Consider the following 19,031-nt stretch of genomic DNA (forward strand, 5'->3'; position numbering starts at 1 on the left):
TTCACACACTGCAGCCTGTGGAGCTAACAGAGAATGGTGCGAGAAACAAAGAAATCCAGTGAGCAGCAGTTCTGCGGGTGGAACAGTTTGTTAATGAGAGGTCAGAGGAGAATGCCCAGACTGATTCAAGATGACAGGAAGGTGACAGTAACTCAAATAACCACACATCACAACAGGGGTGTGCAGAATGGCATCTCTAAATTCACAACACGCTGAACCTTGAAATGGATGGGCTACAGCAGCGGAAGACCATGAACATATACTCAGTGTCCGCTTTTTTAAGTACAGGAGACACCTGACAAAATGGCCACTGAGCATGTGCGCTGAATTCATGCAAGCATTCAAGACACAGAGGCGATCAGCCCAAAGCTTTCCAATTGGAATAGCTTAGTCATTTACCAAAGCGCTCCCCAATGACCAGCCGCGGTACTTACAGATTTAACATCTGGGCATGCAATTTTACCCTGCAGCTTCTAAATCTAAAGGACAAAGTGTATCTTTCACTCTAAAATATGTCATTCCTTTAACTTTTTAGGAAGGCGCCCAAATGTTTTGACAAGCAGTATTTATTTGCAAACATTTATTCGTCAAAACATCTTGAGGTAGTTCATGCGAATTACTTTTTATTGTATTATGATGGTGTTATGCAAAGGAAATATGATAGCCAGTTCATGTCCCACAAATAGTCATTTGGAAAGACATCCATACACTTTCCATTAGATGATCCTGCTTAAGGGAGGAAGACAATAACTAAGAAACGTTGAATGGACCACACTGAATTAGTAACAGGGTTTTTAAGGAAAGCAAGTTGAGCTAAGAGACTCTTCCATGGAATTTTATTTCCTTGTGGATAAAGTTTGGTTGGTTGCCAATGAACCAATATTCCAAGACTCCAGGGAGATAGGATGACTTAATATAATCCATTGATATAATTCTTATTGCATGCAATATATTTCCAACCCAGTACCTCAGTCATCATTCAATAATGTTTTTGTTGCTGAAGCACAACACAAGATTTTACGGTGCAATTCTGCCTTCCACTTTGGCTATTCCATTATAAATTCCCAATTATTTCTGCTCTCATTATCTATTTAAGTACCTTACCATAGCTCCAATAAAAGGAGAAACTGACAGCGAACTTTGGCAAATATGAATGTCAGTCAGTTTCTGAATGGAGAGGGTTCTTGTAGGTAGCAGAGGCTCTTTGGTTAGGAGATTCTCGACCAAGTTACGGAATGTTGCACAGCATATTTGCAGGATTGCATTCTTGTCATGGTGCTTTAGCAGTCAGCATCCAAAGCAACATTTAGTATTTATTGAGGTTGGTGTTAGTAAAAAATCAAATTCATGAAGGCTTCTTGAAGGATTTTAAATTGTTGTATTTGAAATGACATTGCTGTAGAATTCATATATGAGATAAATATACACTGCCACACAACAGTCATTGGAGGGTAAAGATGCTGAATTGGTTCTTAGTGCTAATTGGAATGTTAGTCACTAAATGTTAAAATATTTAATATTCCTTTTATTCAAGGATTAAAGTTTCATACTTTTACAAATTGCCGCCTTATTGCTGTGAATTCATAAGTGGAAATTCTAACTATGAGGGGAAAATGACAGTCCATGCTAATAAAAATACATTAAAATATAATTCATCATCTGGCATTTATTGCACATAATAGCTATAAGGCAATGAGCTTTGACAGTAATCATTCCCAGTCTTCAGATGATCAGTACCAAATATATTACTTTTAATTTTATACTTCAAGTTGTGGCTGTTAATAGTTTAAAATGCATTACTTTTGGCCAAATGCCACACAAGAAGTTATTAGCAACAAAGAAAGTCTGTGTATCTGTGAAATGGTTTGTGAGGTAGGGAAGGAATGATTGGACAAGGTTTAAGTGGCAGAATATGACAAGTAGTGACCCCCTGTGGAGCTCTGTTGGGGTCTTAGATTTTTACTCTGCATTTCAGGGAGGAGAGTTATATTTATCCAGATTTATAGATGACAAGTTGGGGAATGCAATTAGTTGCACTGTAGGGAAAAGAAGATTCCAGAGGGATACAGTTGGACTTATCGAATTAGTGTGTGTTGATGTCTAGCTGACAGCTCCTTAGAAAAGTAGTGGCTGGTGACACTGTAATGTGTGCCCCTGCATCTGCACCATCTCCACCCATGGACACAGTGCTGTATCTGGGCTAATCAGAATTGGAGTCACAATCAGCTTTACTACCACCGACATGTGTTGTGAAATTTGTTGTTTTGCAGCAGCAGTAAATGCAAAGCATAAAAGAAATTACCATAAGATACAAAAGTAAATACGTAAATATTGCAGAAGAGTCACCATGAGGTGGTGTTCATGGGTTCTTGGACCATTCAGAAATCTGTTGGTGGAGCAGAGGAAGCTGGTCAAAAAGTGAGTGTGGGAAGTGATGCTCCTTTACCTCCTCCTTGATGGTGATAATGCGAAGAAGGCATGTCCCAGATGGTGATAATGCGAAGAAGGCATGTCCCAGATGGTGATAATGCTGGATAATAATGATCTGTAATGTAATGAGCTAAAGGGATGGATATTCTTCACATCTGGCCCCTCAGCTTCATAAGGCTGCAAACCTTCACTCAGACTGGCTTCCAGCTGGGTACAGGTATCAATTAGAACCGACGTCTCGATGACAGACTCTGGCATCTTCATCAGGGATGATGCATCGAAACATCGGTTATAATCGATACCCGAGAAGAGTTAATTCATCATATACACCAGGAAAGCACTAGATCCTTTTCCACTTCAATCAGAAGATTAGCGTTTTGTTCTGTTTTGCCTCAATGTTGATATGTTGATTCATTAATATAAATCTCTTTCAAACAGATGTTTTTTTTTACTTTTAAATTTGCAATTAATGTTTCTTTAATTGTTAGATGTTGTATTTGACTAGCCCTAAATGCCTCTGATGATCAGTGATCGTTAAGGAGGAGCGTTTGAGTACAGTCACCTCACCAATCAGGGCCTTGCTTCCACTACCTGTGTTCTGGTCACCAGTCCCGGCCCACTGATCACTCCACGTCGCTGGGTGGCCGTGGTGGTGAGACATGCAGGACTGGAGCCAGCAATGGGCAATGAGCCAGCAAGAGCAGGGGTAGGGTGGGGCTGCAGCCTGAAATGGGTCTGGTCCACCATGATTCAGCCCAATAGGCAATGCCAGGATGAATGTGAGATTATATGCGTCAGATCCAAGAGAGGCAAAATTACTTCATTTAGCGAAAAGAGGGTGAAGCTGTACTACCTTGCCCTCGAATTAAGTACACTGAAGATTCATTCACAATGCTGTGGATTGTAGTCACATATAGCAGGACTGGGTTGGGACAGGGGACTATACTCCTTTAAAGAGATTCGGAGAACAAGCAGAATTTTTCTGATAACCCGGTACTTTCATCGTTTTGAGTCTATTTAATCCATGTTACTCTGCTACTGTAATATGAACATTAGCCTTTCAAGGCAGAAAGTATCAGGGCCATGCACTTAGGGAAGAGGAAGCTAAAGGCAGTCGGTTAACTAAGTGGAGAAAGATCGTGATGGACAGAGGGATGCAAGTGTTCTTGTGCACCAAAAGCTTAGGAAAGGAAATGGTACATTGACCTTCATTGCAAGAGAGATGAAGTTTAGAAATAAGAAGGTTTTGTTCCAGTTCTGTGGGCTGTTAGTGAGGTCACAGATGGAGCTCATCTTTGGTCCCACTATTTAAGAAAGGATATAGTGACGTTAGAAGTGGTCAAAAAGACCCCTGGCTAATTCCTGGATTTAAAGGGTTGTCCCAACATCTACAGAAGCTCTGTCTATATTCTTTGGAGATGAGAAAAATGAGAGGTGACCTTGCCCTTATTGAAACATAAATGATTCTGAGGGTACACAAGCTATTCTTCAGGCTCTGGGCACAAATAAAAAATACTGGAGGAACTCAGCAGGTCAGGCAGCATCTATGGAGGGAAATGAACTGTCGAAGTTTTAAGCAGAGACCCTTCTGAAACGTCAGCTGTTCATCTTCCTTCATAGATGCCTGCCTGCAAAGTTCCTCCAGCATTGTGTGTGTAATCTGAAGGGACATAACAGGGTAAACATTGAGATATTTTCACTAGTGGGAGGATCTCAAGCAAGGGACAGTTACAAGATCAGAGAGTTGTCATCGACAACTGAGGTGTGTAGGAGCTACTACTCAAGAGGGTGGTGAATTTCTGGAATTCCCAATCACGGAGGATTGCAGAGATAGATCATGGGTGGTGGGGGGATTGATACATATTGAAATGACTGGAGAATGGAGGGGAAAGAGGAACTGTCTCAGAGGAGGAGTTGGGGTCTAGGTCTCATTGGCCATGATCATATTGACTGGTGCAGCAAGCTTGGAAGGTTGAGTATTCCAGCCCTCTCCTACTTTTTATGTTCTTGTATGGACAAATCTCTGCACACTGCTCCTTAACACTTGTGCATAACTACACACGCTGATTTAGGAGTCTAATGAAGTGCTGGTCTTGATCTCAAGGGGTTAGAATAAGCCAGAAAGAGGTAGTGTTGCAATTGTACAAAGCCTTGGTCACTTGCCATCTGGAGCACTATGCTCTCTGAAGCTCAGGCAAGATATATTGGCTTTGGAGGAGATTCAATGCTGCTGTGCCAGAATGATGTCAGGATTTAAATGGTGAAAAGATGCATGAAGTCAGCTTTTATTTCACTGACTGAAGGGTGATCTTATCAATGGCTTGGAGTTCTTTGGGTAAAGAGAAAGTATTTCATCTGGTAAGAAGAGCTGCAATAAGTCGGTATTATCATAAAACTTTGGTCTAAACGTGCAACAATATCAATCTACCGCAGAAGTCAGTTAAAATGTGCATCTCCTTTAACAACAGCATTTGGCACCTTTGCTGGAAGTGCAAATGAACAAGCTTTTAGACAATAGCCAATAGACAATAGGTGCAGGAGTAGGCCATTCAGCCCTTCGAGCCAGCATCGCCATTCACCGTGATCATGGCTGATCATCCACAATCAGTACCCTTTTCCTGCCTTCTCCCCATATCCCTTCACTGCGCTACCTTTAAGAGCTCTATCTAACTCTTTCTTGAAAGAATCCAGAGAATTGGCCTCCACAGCCTTCTGGGGCAGAGCATTCCATATATCCTCCACTCTCTGGGTGAAAAAGTTTTTCCTCAACTCCGTTCTAAATGGCCTACCCCTTATTCTTAAACTGTGGCCTCTGGTTCTGGACTCACCCATCAGCGGGAACATGCTTCCTGCCTCCAGCGTGTCCAATCCCTTAATTCCTTTTAACACATAGGCTACTACAAAGGGAGACCAGGCGATCGATGCTTTTAAGGAGACAAGGAGACAGGGAAGTTCAGAGAGTGAACGAGAGAGCTGAAGGGCAAAGCAGCTGTAGACTGGATTGAAATTTTTGACCTTAATTGAATAGTTGTCAAACAAAAGTATCAGGAGAACAAGCAACAAGTTAATCAATGTAGTAGGACTGAGGGATCTGATGTTGCAACATAGAACCTATGCAGCCAGATGGGATTCTCTAGAGTTAGCACTGTGGCCAGCACAGATATCGTGAGCTGAAGGGCTCGTTTCTGTGCTGTATTGTTCTAAGGTTAATTTGTATTCTGCCTTTTCAGTAGATGAACACATTAATTATTGGCCAGCAGTTACAATGCACTGGTTGTTTATGACCATACAATGTCCTGGTTAATCCCAGAGAAAGCCAGTTCAATTTGTATCCGGTTACATCACAATCTGGGTGACAGGCAAGTGCTGTAGCTGGCTACAGTGGTGTGATATTGAGGGGGACGGGACATCAGCAAGGCTTCCCGCGTTTGATTGTTCTTCAGTGAAGTCCAGCGGAAAGTATGACTGGGCCGCACCACTTCAAGTAGTGACATGCTTCTGTGGCCAGACTGCAGGCCAGCAGGACTTGGCCGCAGTCTGATGCACAGAAAAGTAAACAACAGAGATTTCTTTGTGGAGATGTATTCAGGGGTGGCTGGAGAGTTGGGAGGAGGTGGAGGGGGGATGGTTTTAAAAAAAAAATAAGAAATCCTTGTGCAGGAGAGTGGAATCCCAAGTGCAGACTTTCTTCTAACAACAGCAGGGCCATCCATAACCAACCCAGAACTGAGGGCCTGATAGGCCCTGCCAGAGTGCTGATCATCATTGTTACTATGGCATGGAGTAACAAAGGATTCAGTGGATTTCTTTCCTTGAAGGATATTAGTGTCCCAGACAAAATTTAAAGAACGAAAGCAGTGCTTCATGGCTGTATTTTATTACTCTGGCTGCTCTGGTGGGTTCTGAACTCAAATCTCCAGATCTCTAGTCCAGGTATTGAAGTAATCACTCAGTAATGTAACCACAGTCCTACTGTGCTCTCTTAGTGAGTTTGTATTAAATCTTTGTAATAAGTGTAAAGATATGTTCCCTCAGAAAAGTCAACGTATTAACAAATGCCGTGGACCGTGGTTCCCATTCTAGGGTTCACAGACCCATCAGTTAACGGTAGGGGTCCATGGCTTTAAAAAAGGTTGGGAACCCGTGATTTAGAGAGTTAGTTAGAAAAAAAATGTGTTCCTAGGTTCCAAAAACTTAAGATGGATGTACAATATTATAATTTTCAGAGGCAAAAGTGGGTGAGATTAACACATTAAATGCAAAGGTATATTCCTTCAGTAAAGTCAACCATTAGTTAATTTTGTAGAGGGTTATTTAATCAAAAATATGTCCCTTGGCTCCAAAAACATAAGATCAAAAAATTAGAAAAACAATAACTGTACCTCTCCCTGTAGGCGCTGCCCGGCCTGCTGTGTTCTACCAGCATTTTGTGTGTGTTGCTTGCAAACTTGAATGTGACTTTTTTGTGTGAGGTTGTTGGCAAGGAGGTGTGGTCAGAAGCAGTTCAAGAAAAATAATTCCCCTTGCATGTACCCACACATGGTAACCCTGGGTGGAGGCAATACCTGAGGATGTACTGACATCCTGTAGTCATCTTGTGAAGGAAGTTATCCCAACTGATTAACTGCTTGATTCTAATCTAAAGACATCTATTACAGAACCCCTTGACAACACCACTGCACATTCTCCAAGCACAGACATCGCCAAACCAGAAAACCTTGTGGTAACAAATGTGACCTCCACCAGCTTCCGGCTATCCTGGGCCGCCCACATTGGAGCCTTTGATAGTTTTCTATTGATAGTAAAGGATGTTAAAGGATCGGGCAGGCCTTTGAAGATTTCCCGCCTGCCTGGTCAACATACAGCTGATATCCAAGGGCTGGTACCTGGTACTGATTACACGGTTGATCTATATGGAGTTGTTCAAGGTCATCTGTCACAACCACTGACTGAGATTGCAAGAACAGGTATTCCTCACAACTCTTCACTACTTTCCATGATGCCTTGTGACAGGGAGGAAGAATTGCCCCCTATGTACCCCACCACGTCCATGACTGCCTTCAGCAAACTTAACGTTCACTCATTAGATTAGTCATTCCCTACCACTGAGCAGTAACATGTCCTGTTGTTGAAGCAAAGAAACTGCAACTAACAAGGACACATTTCCAGCCGTCCCAGTGTATCAGTCATTGGTTGATGCATGTTGTCTGGATGAATAGTCTATAGCATAGATTCCTTTGTTTCAAGCAGGGTAACTCTGATGTTTGATCTATTCACAAGACACATCCAATGTAGTGTTAGTTCCAATAGCATTATTATTTAGAATGTAGTTCTAGGATCAAACTTGAGTTCAAATTCGGAGGAAATTTATTATCAAAGTCAGTGTCCTGAATGTCACCATATACCCCTGAGAATGATTTTCTTGCGAGCATTCACAGAACACAGAAATACAATAGAACCACTGAAAAGCTACACACAGACTGAGATGGACAAACAACCTACGTCCACAAGACAAAAAACTGTGCAATTACTACAAAGCAATAAATAAATAATACTGACAACGTGAGTTGCAGAGTCCTTGAAAGTTGAGTCCATAGGTTGTAGAATAGGTCGGTGTTGAGGTGAGTGAAGTTAACAACACCGGTTCAATGGAAATTTGTGCAGTTGTCTAAACATTGTTCATTTAGACATAAAGAAAAATCTCCCAGTATTATTTGATTGCTGACAAGATAAATATGAAAAAATGCACTTTTACCATATCCCCTCATGAAACTGGAATCACTAGCAGACCAAGGAGAGCTGGTCTGTGACTATTTAACAAGGCATGGGAGAGAGCGTCACTAAAAGCACCCTTCCTGTCTTCATCCCATGGAAAATAGTCTTCATGCTTCACACGACAAAGCTAAGAGAGACCGCTGTCACTCACTGCGCAAAGTACCTGCTGTTGTGTGAAGTTTTTCCTCTTGTTCCCTCCCATTCTGAAAGCACAAACTGGTCAGATTGCATTGGTAACACTGACCTCCAGTGGGGGAACCTGCTCTGCCAGAAACTTGTGTGCACACTTCCAAATTCAAGGTCCTGTCCACCAGGCAGTTCGATAGCATTCCATCCAAATCAATTACTTGGATAATTATCCCTCTTTGCCCATCCTAGGAGAGCTGAGGTCTAATTCCCTGCAGAGCAGATATCATGGTCACTTCCAAGTCAAGCTGAGTTAGTTCATTGCTATGTGCACAATTAGTGGTGAGGTGCAGACAAAGTGAAAAAACAGTAGTGCAGATACGTAGGTACAGACACACTCAGAATATAATTTATACACAAATTATACAAGATCCAGAAGAGAGAGAAAAAGAAAAGACTGTGAAAACAAGACAGCGCAAAAGGAAGACACAATCAGAGACAAGTCCAAGAGCGATCAGCAGTGAACACACCCTGTGCATGAAGGAGGCTGAGCAGCAGAATTTCTTTCCACTCTAGTTCTCGCTAGTACGTCAGTGCATTCTGATCTCCCTGGGACACTCACCCGAACACTTCAGTTCATTTCTACACTAGAAGATGACCCACCAGAATCTTGTCCCCATCTGCTTTTCAATGAAGCTCTTCTTTATATTAATAATCATGCACTCTGAGTAAACTTAGTTTGGGAATATTTGAGAAATGCGATGTAAAGTTACCCATTTTATGTTTTAGAATAAAGGTACAACATCGACAAATTGTCTTAAATAGATGGAGTCCGTTGCAAACACAGAATAACAGATCACTTCCTTGCTGCATGCTTATTTTGGACATTTCTATTGACAGCAGTACTACATCTTGGTGGAGAAGGGCACAGTTAGTATGAATGTGTAATAATATCAAATGTACATAAACTTATTCATATTTATTAATTTACAGATGAATTAACTAATTTTCTATTTCTGATCACAGTGATACTGAATGGAATCTGCTGCCTTCTCACACATCATTCTATGTTATACTAACCCACTGTTACAGACCTACCTCATTATTTGGATAATTTTCAGATTAATTCTATTGTGTCTGCTTCTTGCGATTTATAAATATGTAACTTCAATTATAAATTACTGTCTTATTTTTTTCCTTCACTAATATTGACATTCCGTCCATCTCTCACTATTCTCCATTGGTGTGTTAGTGATTGGTAACTTGCTTCTCTTAGTATTTTTCTTTTGCAGCTGATAATAATATTTTATATAATTCATTATTTTGCCAGACTCTGAACTTGACAACTTAACAGTGTCAGATGTTACCTCTGGCAGTCTCAGACTCTCCTGGACAGCTGGTGGCCCGTATGAAAACCTTGTTGTAGAAATTAAAGACTCTGATGGGTTGTTCAATCCACAAGTATACACACTGCCGGGTGATCAGCAGTCCCTAGATATCCCAGACCTGCCTGCTGCTACTGACTATGAGATTTCCCTCCATGGTATAATCCATGGTCAGCCAACAAAGCCACTTTACACTGAAGCTCACACAGGTACTTCAATATTTATTTCTCAATTCTTATTCTTCACACAAAGATGAAGCAGTGGTTCTGTTAACTTTCTTTTTCATTTCAGCCTTTCTGGGTTTATTTTCATTGCAGGTTCTGAATGTCGCTCGCCTCCCTCAAATCATTCACTAATTTCATAGGGATTTTTAGAAACTAGTCTGTGCTGAGTGGCTGCTCAAATGTTGGAATGCATCTCAACCATCCTAAAACTGCATGATTTTAAGTGTTGTTTTGCTCTTCTATTTCTGTACAGCAGGAGCTGCATCAGAAACTCTGCATCAGTGGCAACACCGTACCGTACTAACAATGTTGACTTTTCTCCCCCTGAAGGTTTGACACCTAGACAGATCTTTAGTGTGCCTCTCTGCCTGTATTAAAGTGGCAAAACATTTTTTTTCTAGGACATGACTTGTTTGCCATTGCTTTCCCTTTCCGTCCGTGGACACTCACAACCTCTGTCAATTGTAGGACTGCCACTTTTTGTTGAGTGGAATTTGACTGTGGTTCCCGCTATTCGTTCGTCAGAAAAACGCTGAAAATCGGATTAATTTACAAAGTGCAAAAGTGGATTTATTTTCAAACTCACACACTGGTCCTGCTATTTTGCAGTCAAAATTTTAGAGAAGCTCAGTCAATAAACTTGAAGAGTGGCAAACCTACCGGTGATGAAGATCGTTGTAACTACTTAACCATCAATGTTCTACTTCTAATGATTAGCATATCAATGTTAGTGTTGTGGTTGTGACATTCAGTTCCTTGGATACCTACTAACTGTTCATTGTGGAACAAGAGCTTTGGCATTGTCCAAAACACTAATTCATATAGGAATTTATCATTTCCTATGTTATGGAAGTAAAATATACGTACAAAAATAAGAAGTGAGTCAGTTTGCAAGCCTGTAAAGCAAACTGCAAAGCCGCATGGTTGCATGGGATGTGCGAAACCATTGCTGCAATGGAGCAATGGATTATAATATCTGCTTTAATGTGTGTGTGTGTGCGTGTTATCAATTAACATCAAAAGCGTCTTATGCTACAATATAATTACATTCAATCCTCATCAAGTGAGGGTCGCCTAAATATGCGAACAGTTTTGTGGTTCAAACAAGGATTAAACAAAGCAGTTACATTTATAAATGACGCTTCACAAGCATCATGTTTGCACAATATTAGGAAAAATGGCTTTTATAAAATAAAGTAATTTGACTGAATAGTATTGACTGTAATGCAAAAAAAAGTACAATGTTAAGTTTCAGGTCTGTTTGATTCCTCATCTAAAAGACTTAATTGTGCTAACGTTACCCATTTGAAACCTTTAAGGACTATATCAGTAGCCATTTCAGACGACCAGCTGATAGGTTCTGCTTTGGAGATTTCTTCTCCGTGCCTCTTTTAGTGGAGTAGTGACGTCATAGAGTCGCACAAAATTGAAGCTGACCCTTTGACCCATCGTGTCTATGCTAATATCAGAAATCAATCTATACTGCTGCCATGTACCAGCATTTGACCCCAACACTCACCTTACCTTCGCAATTCAAGTGTTTGTTCAGATGCCACTTAGCTATGAAGTTTCTACCAGAACTACCCCCTCAGGCATTGGATTCCAGATTCCAACCACCCTCCAAATGAAAACATTTTTCCTGAGATCCTCTCTAAATTTCTTACTCCTCACTTTAAGCCTATGTCATCTGGCCTTCTTCCATGGCATAAAGTCTCCCACTTTCTACCTTAACTAATTCAAGGAGGTGATGCACAGGCCAACCAGTTATTTTGACATAACCAGCACATTCCAAACCAGGAACCAATCTGGTGAATCTCTTCAGTACTCTCACCAATGCGGTCATATCTTTCCTATAGTGTGACAACTAAAACTGAACACAGTGCTTCATCTGTGGCCTAACCAATGTACTATAATGCTGTGCCAGGACCCTCTGGAACTTGGCACATGAGGGTACACGATAATGAATATAAGTATCTTCTTTGCCTTTGTCACCATCTACCACAACCTTCAAAGCCCTTTGGACAATCCTGTTTGTTCTTAAATCTTCCCTAGGGACCCTACCATTCATGGTTATGTCCTACCCTTATCACACACCCCCAAATGCATTACCTGACACTTAGCAGGTTTAAAGCTCTTCTGCCATTGCCCAGTAAGTTATAGTTCCACAGATTTTAGCCACCTTGTAGCTCCTCATCGTGACACTCTGAAAATGCCTCTAGGCTGTTCTGTCACTGAGACGTCACAGCCAAGCACATGAAGCTGCCCTGCTTCTGCTGCTGCTGTTCCAGAATGGGTCACTGGGTCAGCAAGGAAGAGCAGGAATCATAATCCAGTGTACTCCAAGTCTCAGGATGCGGGGTTCTCTTTGCTTGACTCCCCGTGAAGTCAACTCATCCCAAAAACAGTGATCAGGACTAAACCCCAGATGCACTCTGGTCTGCATGACGGAGCTGCTCACTGCCAGAACTGACAGAACCCATGCAGACCTAACAACACATAGGACCAGGAGTGAGTCATACAAGTAGTTTATCCATAACCGCAGTCTATCAAATAGAACATAGAAATCGACAGCACATTACAGGCCCTTCAGCCCATAGGGTTGTGCCGACCACGTAACCTACTCCAGAAACTGCCTAGAATTTCCCTCTATTTTGCTAAGTTCCATATACCTATCTAAGAGTCTCTTAAAAGAGCCTATTGTATACACTTCCACCACCTTCGCCAGCAGTGCATTTCCACGCACCCACCACTCTCTGTGTGAAAAACTTACCCCTGACATCCCCTCTGTACCTACTTCCAAGCACTTTAAAACTATGCCCCCTCGTGTTAGCCATTTCAGCCCTGAGAAAAAGCCTCTGGCTATCCACACGACCAAATGCTGAAATTCAGAATATATCATACCGATTAAGCTTGCAGCATAAATCTTTTTTAAAAGGCCGCAATTTTGACTTTATAAATAACAAAATCCTTTCTGAATTAATCTTTTTTTTGTATATGATTCACCTTTTAAAATATAGAAAGAAGAACATATGTTTTTATATATACTGTATAATTACTTATTTTTTCATTTACGGGATGTGGCCATTGCCAGCTAGGCCAGCCCATCCCTAGTTGCCCTCAAGAAGGTGGTAATGAACTGATATGTATAAATATATCAAAAGTTATGAGAATCATCAGCACAATGGAACCACTTTCAATGAACTCATTTCTATTCTGCTTGTATTTACCAATGATGGTTGATGTAGTTCAGAAACTCATGAGATTTTACAGATCTTGATTCTTTGGTGATTTAGGCTCAGATGATGAAGTTAATGACACAATCTTGCATGTGGGGAAGAGTTGTTATTTGCTTGTGCACTGATTATTTTTTCCAATCAATTATTTCCTTTCCTCAGCAAGTAAACCCGAAATTAGCAACTTAATGATTACCAATCTTACCTCAGATGGTTTCACTGTCTCTTGGACAGCAAATGGCGCCTTTGAAAGCTTTGTAGTTGACGTCACGGATCCTGACAGGATCTTTGAGACCTCGGAGCACAATGTCTCAGGGAACCTGCGCTCTATTGACATCACAAAGCTCTCAGCCAGCACTGACTATGTCATTTACCTCACTGGCCTTTATCAAGGACAGCATATGCACACGTTTAGTGCTGTTGCTACAACAGGTATTTATGTTGCTGCTGGAGATTTCTGGCTGTCATTTCATTCTACATCTTTAATTTTCTTCAAGTAGCCAATTTTTGATAGCATATATGCTTATTTAACCATATTGAAATTAGTAAGTATTTAAACTGTCACCCGGACTTCTTCCGATTAATCTCAGCCGTGATTCAGGATTGTCAGCTGTTCTTCCTTGTGTTCTAAACACCATGGGTGACTTTTCAAAGTTTCAAAATCAACCTTGCATTTTGGAAGAATTATTGAAAGGGTTTGGTATTCCAAGTTAACAGACTAAGAAAACAGTGTGCTATAAATAATTTATGCATACATTTACACCAGATTATAGCTGTTAGATGAACATGTGTTATATATTCAGTGTTTGTTAAAGGTTCATATGTATATTTTTGACAAACATGTTATTTACAAATCCTGATGCTCTTTTCAATTAGACTCAATCACATTTTCTTAGAAACACAGAAACATGGAAACACAGAAAACCTACAGCACAATACAGGCCTTTTGGCCCACAAAGCTGTGCCGAACAAGTCCTTACCTTAGAAATTACATAGGGTTACCCATACCCTCTAATTTTCTGAGCTCCATATACCTGTCCAGGAGTCTCTTGAAAGACCCCATTGTATCTGCCTCCACCACCATCGCCGGCAGCCCATTCCACGCACTCACCACTCTCTGCGTAAAAAACTTACCCCTGACATCTCCTCTGCACCTACCTCCAAGCACCTTAAAACTATACGCTCTCGTGCTAGTCATTTCAACCCTGGGGAAAAGCCTCTGACTATCCACATGACCAATGTCTCTCATCATCTTGTACACCTCTATCAGGTCACCTGTCATCCTCCGTCGCTTCATGGAAAAAAGGCCGATTTCACTCAACCTATTCCCATAAGGCATGCTCCCCAATCCAGGCAACATCCTTGTAAATCTCCTCTGCACCCTTTCTGTGGTTTCCACATCCTTCCTCTAGTGAGGTGACCAGAACTGAGCACAGTACTCCAAGTGGGGTCTGACCAGGATCCTATATAGTTGCAACATTACTTCTCGGCTCCTAAACTCAATCCTACAATTGATGAAGGCCAATGCACCGTATGCCTTCTTAACCACAGAGTCAACCTGCGCAGCAGCTTTGAGTGTCCTGTGGACTCGGGACCCCAAGATCGCTCTGATCCTCCACACTGCCAAGAATCTTACCATTAATATTATATTCTGACATCATGTTTGACCTACCAAAATGAACCACCTCACACTTATCTGGGTTGAACTCCATCTGCCACCTGTCAGCCCAGTTTTGCATCCTATCAATGTCCCACTGTAACCTCTGACAGCCCTTCGCACTATCCACAACACGCCCAACCTTTGTCTCATCAGCAAATTTACTAACCCATCCCTCCACTTCCTCATCTAGGTCATTTAAAAATCATGAAGAGTAGGGGTTCCAGAACAGATCCCTGAGGTACACCACTGGTCACTGACCTCCATGCAGAATACGACCCGTCTACAACTACTCTTTGCCTTCTGTGTGCAAGAAAGTTCTGGATCCACAAAGCAAGATCCCCATGGATCCCATGCATCCTTACTTTCTCAATAAGCCTTGCATGGGGTACCTTGTCAAATGTCTTGCTGAAATCCATATACACTACACCTACTGCTCTACCTTCATCAATGTGTTTAGTCACATTCTCAAAAAATTCAATCAGGCTCGTAAGGCATGACCTGCCTTTCACAAAGCCATGCTGACTATTCCTAATCATATTATGCCTCTCCAAATGTTCATAAATCCTGCTTCTCAGAATCTTCTCCATCAACTTACCAACCACTGAAGTAAGACTCACTGGTCTATAACTTCCTGGGCTATCTCTACTCCCTTACTTGAATAATGAAACAACATCTGCAACCCTCTAATCCTCTGGAACCTCTCCCATCCCCATTGATGATGCAAAGATCATTGACAGAGGCTCAGTAATCTCCTCCCTCACCTCCCACAGTAGCCTGGGGTACATCTCATCTGGTTCCGGTGACTTATCCAACTTGATGCTTTCCAAAAGCTCCAGCATATCCTCTTTCTTAATATCTAAATGCTCAAGTCCACTGCAAGTCATCCCTACAATCGCCAAGATCCTTTTCTGTAGTGAATACTGATGCAATGTACTCATTAAGTACATCTGCTATCTCCCCTGGTTCCATACACACTTTTCCACTGTCACACTTGATTGGTCCTATTCTCTTACATCGTATGTCTTGCTCTTCACATACGTATAGAATGCCTTGGGGTTTTCCTTAATCCTGTCCACCAAGGCTTTCTCACAGCTCCTTCTGGCTCTCCTAATTTCTTTCATAAGCTTCTTCCTACTAGCCTTATAATCTTCTAAATCTCTATCACTGTCCACCAAGGCCTTCTCATGGCTCCTTCTGGCTCTCCTAATTTCTTTCTTAAGCTCCTTCCTATTAACCTTATAATCTTCTAAATCTTTATCATTACCTAGATTTTTGAACCTTCCGGAAACTCTTCTTTTCTTCTTGACTAGATTTACAACAGCCTTTGTACACCATCCTTTTCCTGTCTCATTGAAACGTACCTATGCAGAACGCCACGCAAATATCTGCTGAACATTTGCCACATTTCCCAGAGAACATCTGTTCCGAATTTATGCTTTTAAGTTCTTGCCTGATAGCCTCATATTTTCCCTTACTCTAATTAAACGTTTTCCTAACTTATCTGTTCCTATCCCTCTCCAATGCTATGGTAAAGGAGATAGAATAGTGATCACTATCTCCAAAATGCTCTTCCATTGAGAGATCTGACACCTGACCAGGTTCATTTCCCAATACCACTTCAAGTACAGCCTCTCCTCTTCTAGGCTTATCTACATATTGTGTCAAGAAACTTTCTTGAATACACTTACCAAACTCCACCCCATTCTAAACCCCTCACGCAAGGGACATGCCAATCGATATTTGGGAAATTAAAATCTCCCACCACAACAACAATCTCTTACTAGCTCTTCTTTCAGTTAGTACTGACGAAGGGTCTCGGCCCAAAACGTCGACTGTACCTCTTCCTAAAGATGCTGCCTGGCCTGCTGCATTCACCAGCAACTTTTACGTGTGTTGCTTGAAATTCCAGCATCTGCAGATTTCCTCGTGTTAACCCTGTTATTATTACACCTTTCCGGAATCTGTCTCCCTATCAGCTCCTTGATGTCCCTGTTACTATTGGGTGGTCTATAAAAAACACCCAGTACAGTTATTGACCCCTTCCTGTTCCTCACTTCCGCTCACAGAGACTCCGTAGACAATCCCTCCATGTTTTCCTCCTTTTCTACAGCCGTGACACTATCTCTGATCAACAGTGCCACGCCCCCACCTCTTTTGCCTCCCTTCCTGTCCTTTCTGAAACATCTAAAGCCTGGCACTTGAAGTAACTATTCCTGCCCCTGAGCCATCCAAGTCTCTGTAATGGCCACAACATCATAGCTCCATAGCTCATAGAGTATAGAATATATAATAATATAGCTCAGTGAGAACCATTCAGCTCACATTGTTGTGTCAACCAATATAAACCTACTCCATGATCAAACTAATCCCTCTCTCCTACACAGCCCGTAACCCTCCATTTTTGTTTCACCCATCCACCTTCCTAGGAGTCTTTTGAATGCACCTAATGTATCAGCCTCAACCACCAAGCCCAGACAATAACCACTTTCCATGGAAATACCCTATCCCTGACACCTCCTCTAAACGTTCCTCCACTCCCCTTGAAAGGATGTCCCCCAGTATTAATTATTGCCACCCTATCAAGCTGCCTCTCATCCTCCTTCGCTCCAAAACAAGAAGCTTTAGCTCACTCAACCTTTCCACATGAAGCACGTTCATTAATCCTTGCAGCATCCTCTCCAAAGCTTCCGCATCCTTCTTATAATGAGACGACCTGAACCCGACATGGTACTCCAAGTGTGGTCTGACCAGAGACGTATGTAGTTGCAACATTACCTCTTGGCTCTTGAACGCAATCTGCTGATTAATGAAGGCCAACACGTTGTGCACCTTTTTAACCACCTATCAACCTGCATGACAACTGAAACACTCTGGTTTCCTCGGCTGCCTAAGTCTAGGGAAGACAATCTCCAGCCCCAGCAAACTTGTGAGATTGAAGAGCGAGCCCACCCCAAACCCCCCCGTTTGTGTGGATGCTGTGTGATTTGTTACCCTGCTACAAATAAGTGCCACAAAATTACAGGCAGTATATCGCATACAATTAAAAGCTTTAGCTTTATAATTCTTAATTTGACTAAAGAGATAGCAAAGAAAGAACAAAAAAAGAAAAGGGCCCACTTTAATGGAACAGTCTAATGTGCACAAGTTGGAGCTCACGGTTTCCCCTTTGCCTATCATCCTTCGATCTCACCCCAGGCTTTGTCAAGTCACTGCCCCACTCCAATTTGAACCTACGACCTCTTCTCTTTTCATCTCCTTAACAAAAGCCTCCCCTTAGTCCAGCCATCCTAATTGCATGGCACACTATTCTCCTATCTCTTATCTTCAACAGTAACCTAAACAAGCAGCCTGCAGAAAACAGCAAAAAAATCAAACACAAAATAGCATAACAGTAAAAAAAATATGAACCAGGGCATTACACTACTTTGAGGGATGTATGTGGACTTCAAGATCCCTCTGTTCCTCCACAGGTCCAATTAGCAGCAACAAAGGTGGTTGCATACATCATATCGAATCAGTGTAGCCCTAAATTCGTACAGAATTTGTAAACAAGAAATCACAGCTAATACTTTGCTTAAGATTACAACTTGCAGAAATAATGCCACAAGGGGAAACTTGATACGTTAATGTAATGCACTAAAGGCATTTCAGGATCATAAAATAAATCAGGTGCAGCTATACAAAAATGTTGGTTATTTTGAACATCCTGATCAATAATAGCTGCTAAACTGAAATTCCACTGAGATCACAGATTCTAGCATCTCACCAGACAATAGCAGAATAATCTAGAATTATCTGTTCGTAATTGTAGTAAGCATCAACTTGAATGTTAGACTGTGTTATCTGATATTAAGCTAATCTGTATTCTTTTGTTATATTGCTTTAAAAGTGCTGAAGTTTTATTTCCAAAACAATCCCTATAGAAGCAGACCCCGAAGTCAGCAACCTAGTGGTTTCAGACATTACTGCAAACAGCTTCAGCCTCTCTTGGACGGGAAAGGATGAGGCATTTGAAAGCTTTGTTATAGAACTTATAGATTCTGACCGATTCTCAGATCCACTGGAGTACACGGTACCAGGAAGCATGCGAAACACTGAGCTCTCCAATCTCATTGCTGGTACTAATTATGTGGTTTATTTATATGGCATTGCTAATGGCCGACGCACAAACCCTGTGACCACTGTTGCATTGACAGGT

General features: G+C 41.6%; 1 protein-coding gene across 13 annotated transcripts in view; it reads left to right on the forward strand.

Annotated features, from left to right (window-relative positions):
* Positions 1-19,031, forward strand: part of tncb (tenascin Cb) — a 151,612-nt gene that overhangs the window by 94,855 nt on the left and 37,726 nt on the right. For 5 of the 13 annotated variants that reach the window (XM_072240651.1, XM_072240652.1, XM_072240653.1 and 2 more), the window contains 4 exons: positions 7,089-7,397; positions 9,662-9,925; positions 13,336-13,605; positions 18,757-19,029. The exons of 3 other annotated variants lie outside the window; for them this stretch is intronic. In XM_072240651.1, coding sequence (XP_072096752.1) covers positions 7,089-7,397; positions 9,662-9,925; positions 13,336-13,605; positions 18,757-19,029 — 1,116 coding nt within the window. The remainder of the gene's footprint in view (positions 1-7,088; positions 7,398-9,661; positions 9,926-13,335; positions 13,606-18,756; positions 19,030-19,031) is intronic. 5 more of the 13 variants (XM_072240656.1, XM_072240660.1, XM_072240659.1 and 2 more) reach the window with 3 other exon arrangements.

The sequence above is a fragment of the Mobula birostris genome, chromosome 22, assembly GCF_030028105.1.
Source record: "Mobula birostris isolate sMobBir1 chromosome 22, sMobBir1.hap1, whole genome shotgun sequence".
In the NCBI taxonomy this organism is placed as follows: Eukaryota; Metazoa; Chordata; class Chondrichthyes; order Myliobatiformes; family Myliobatidae; genus Mobula; species Mobula birostris.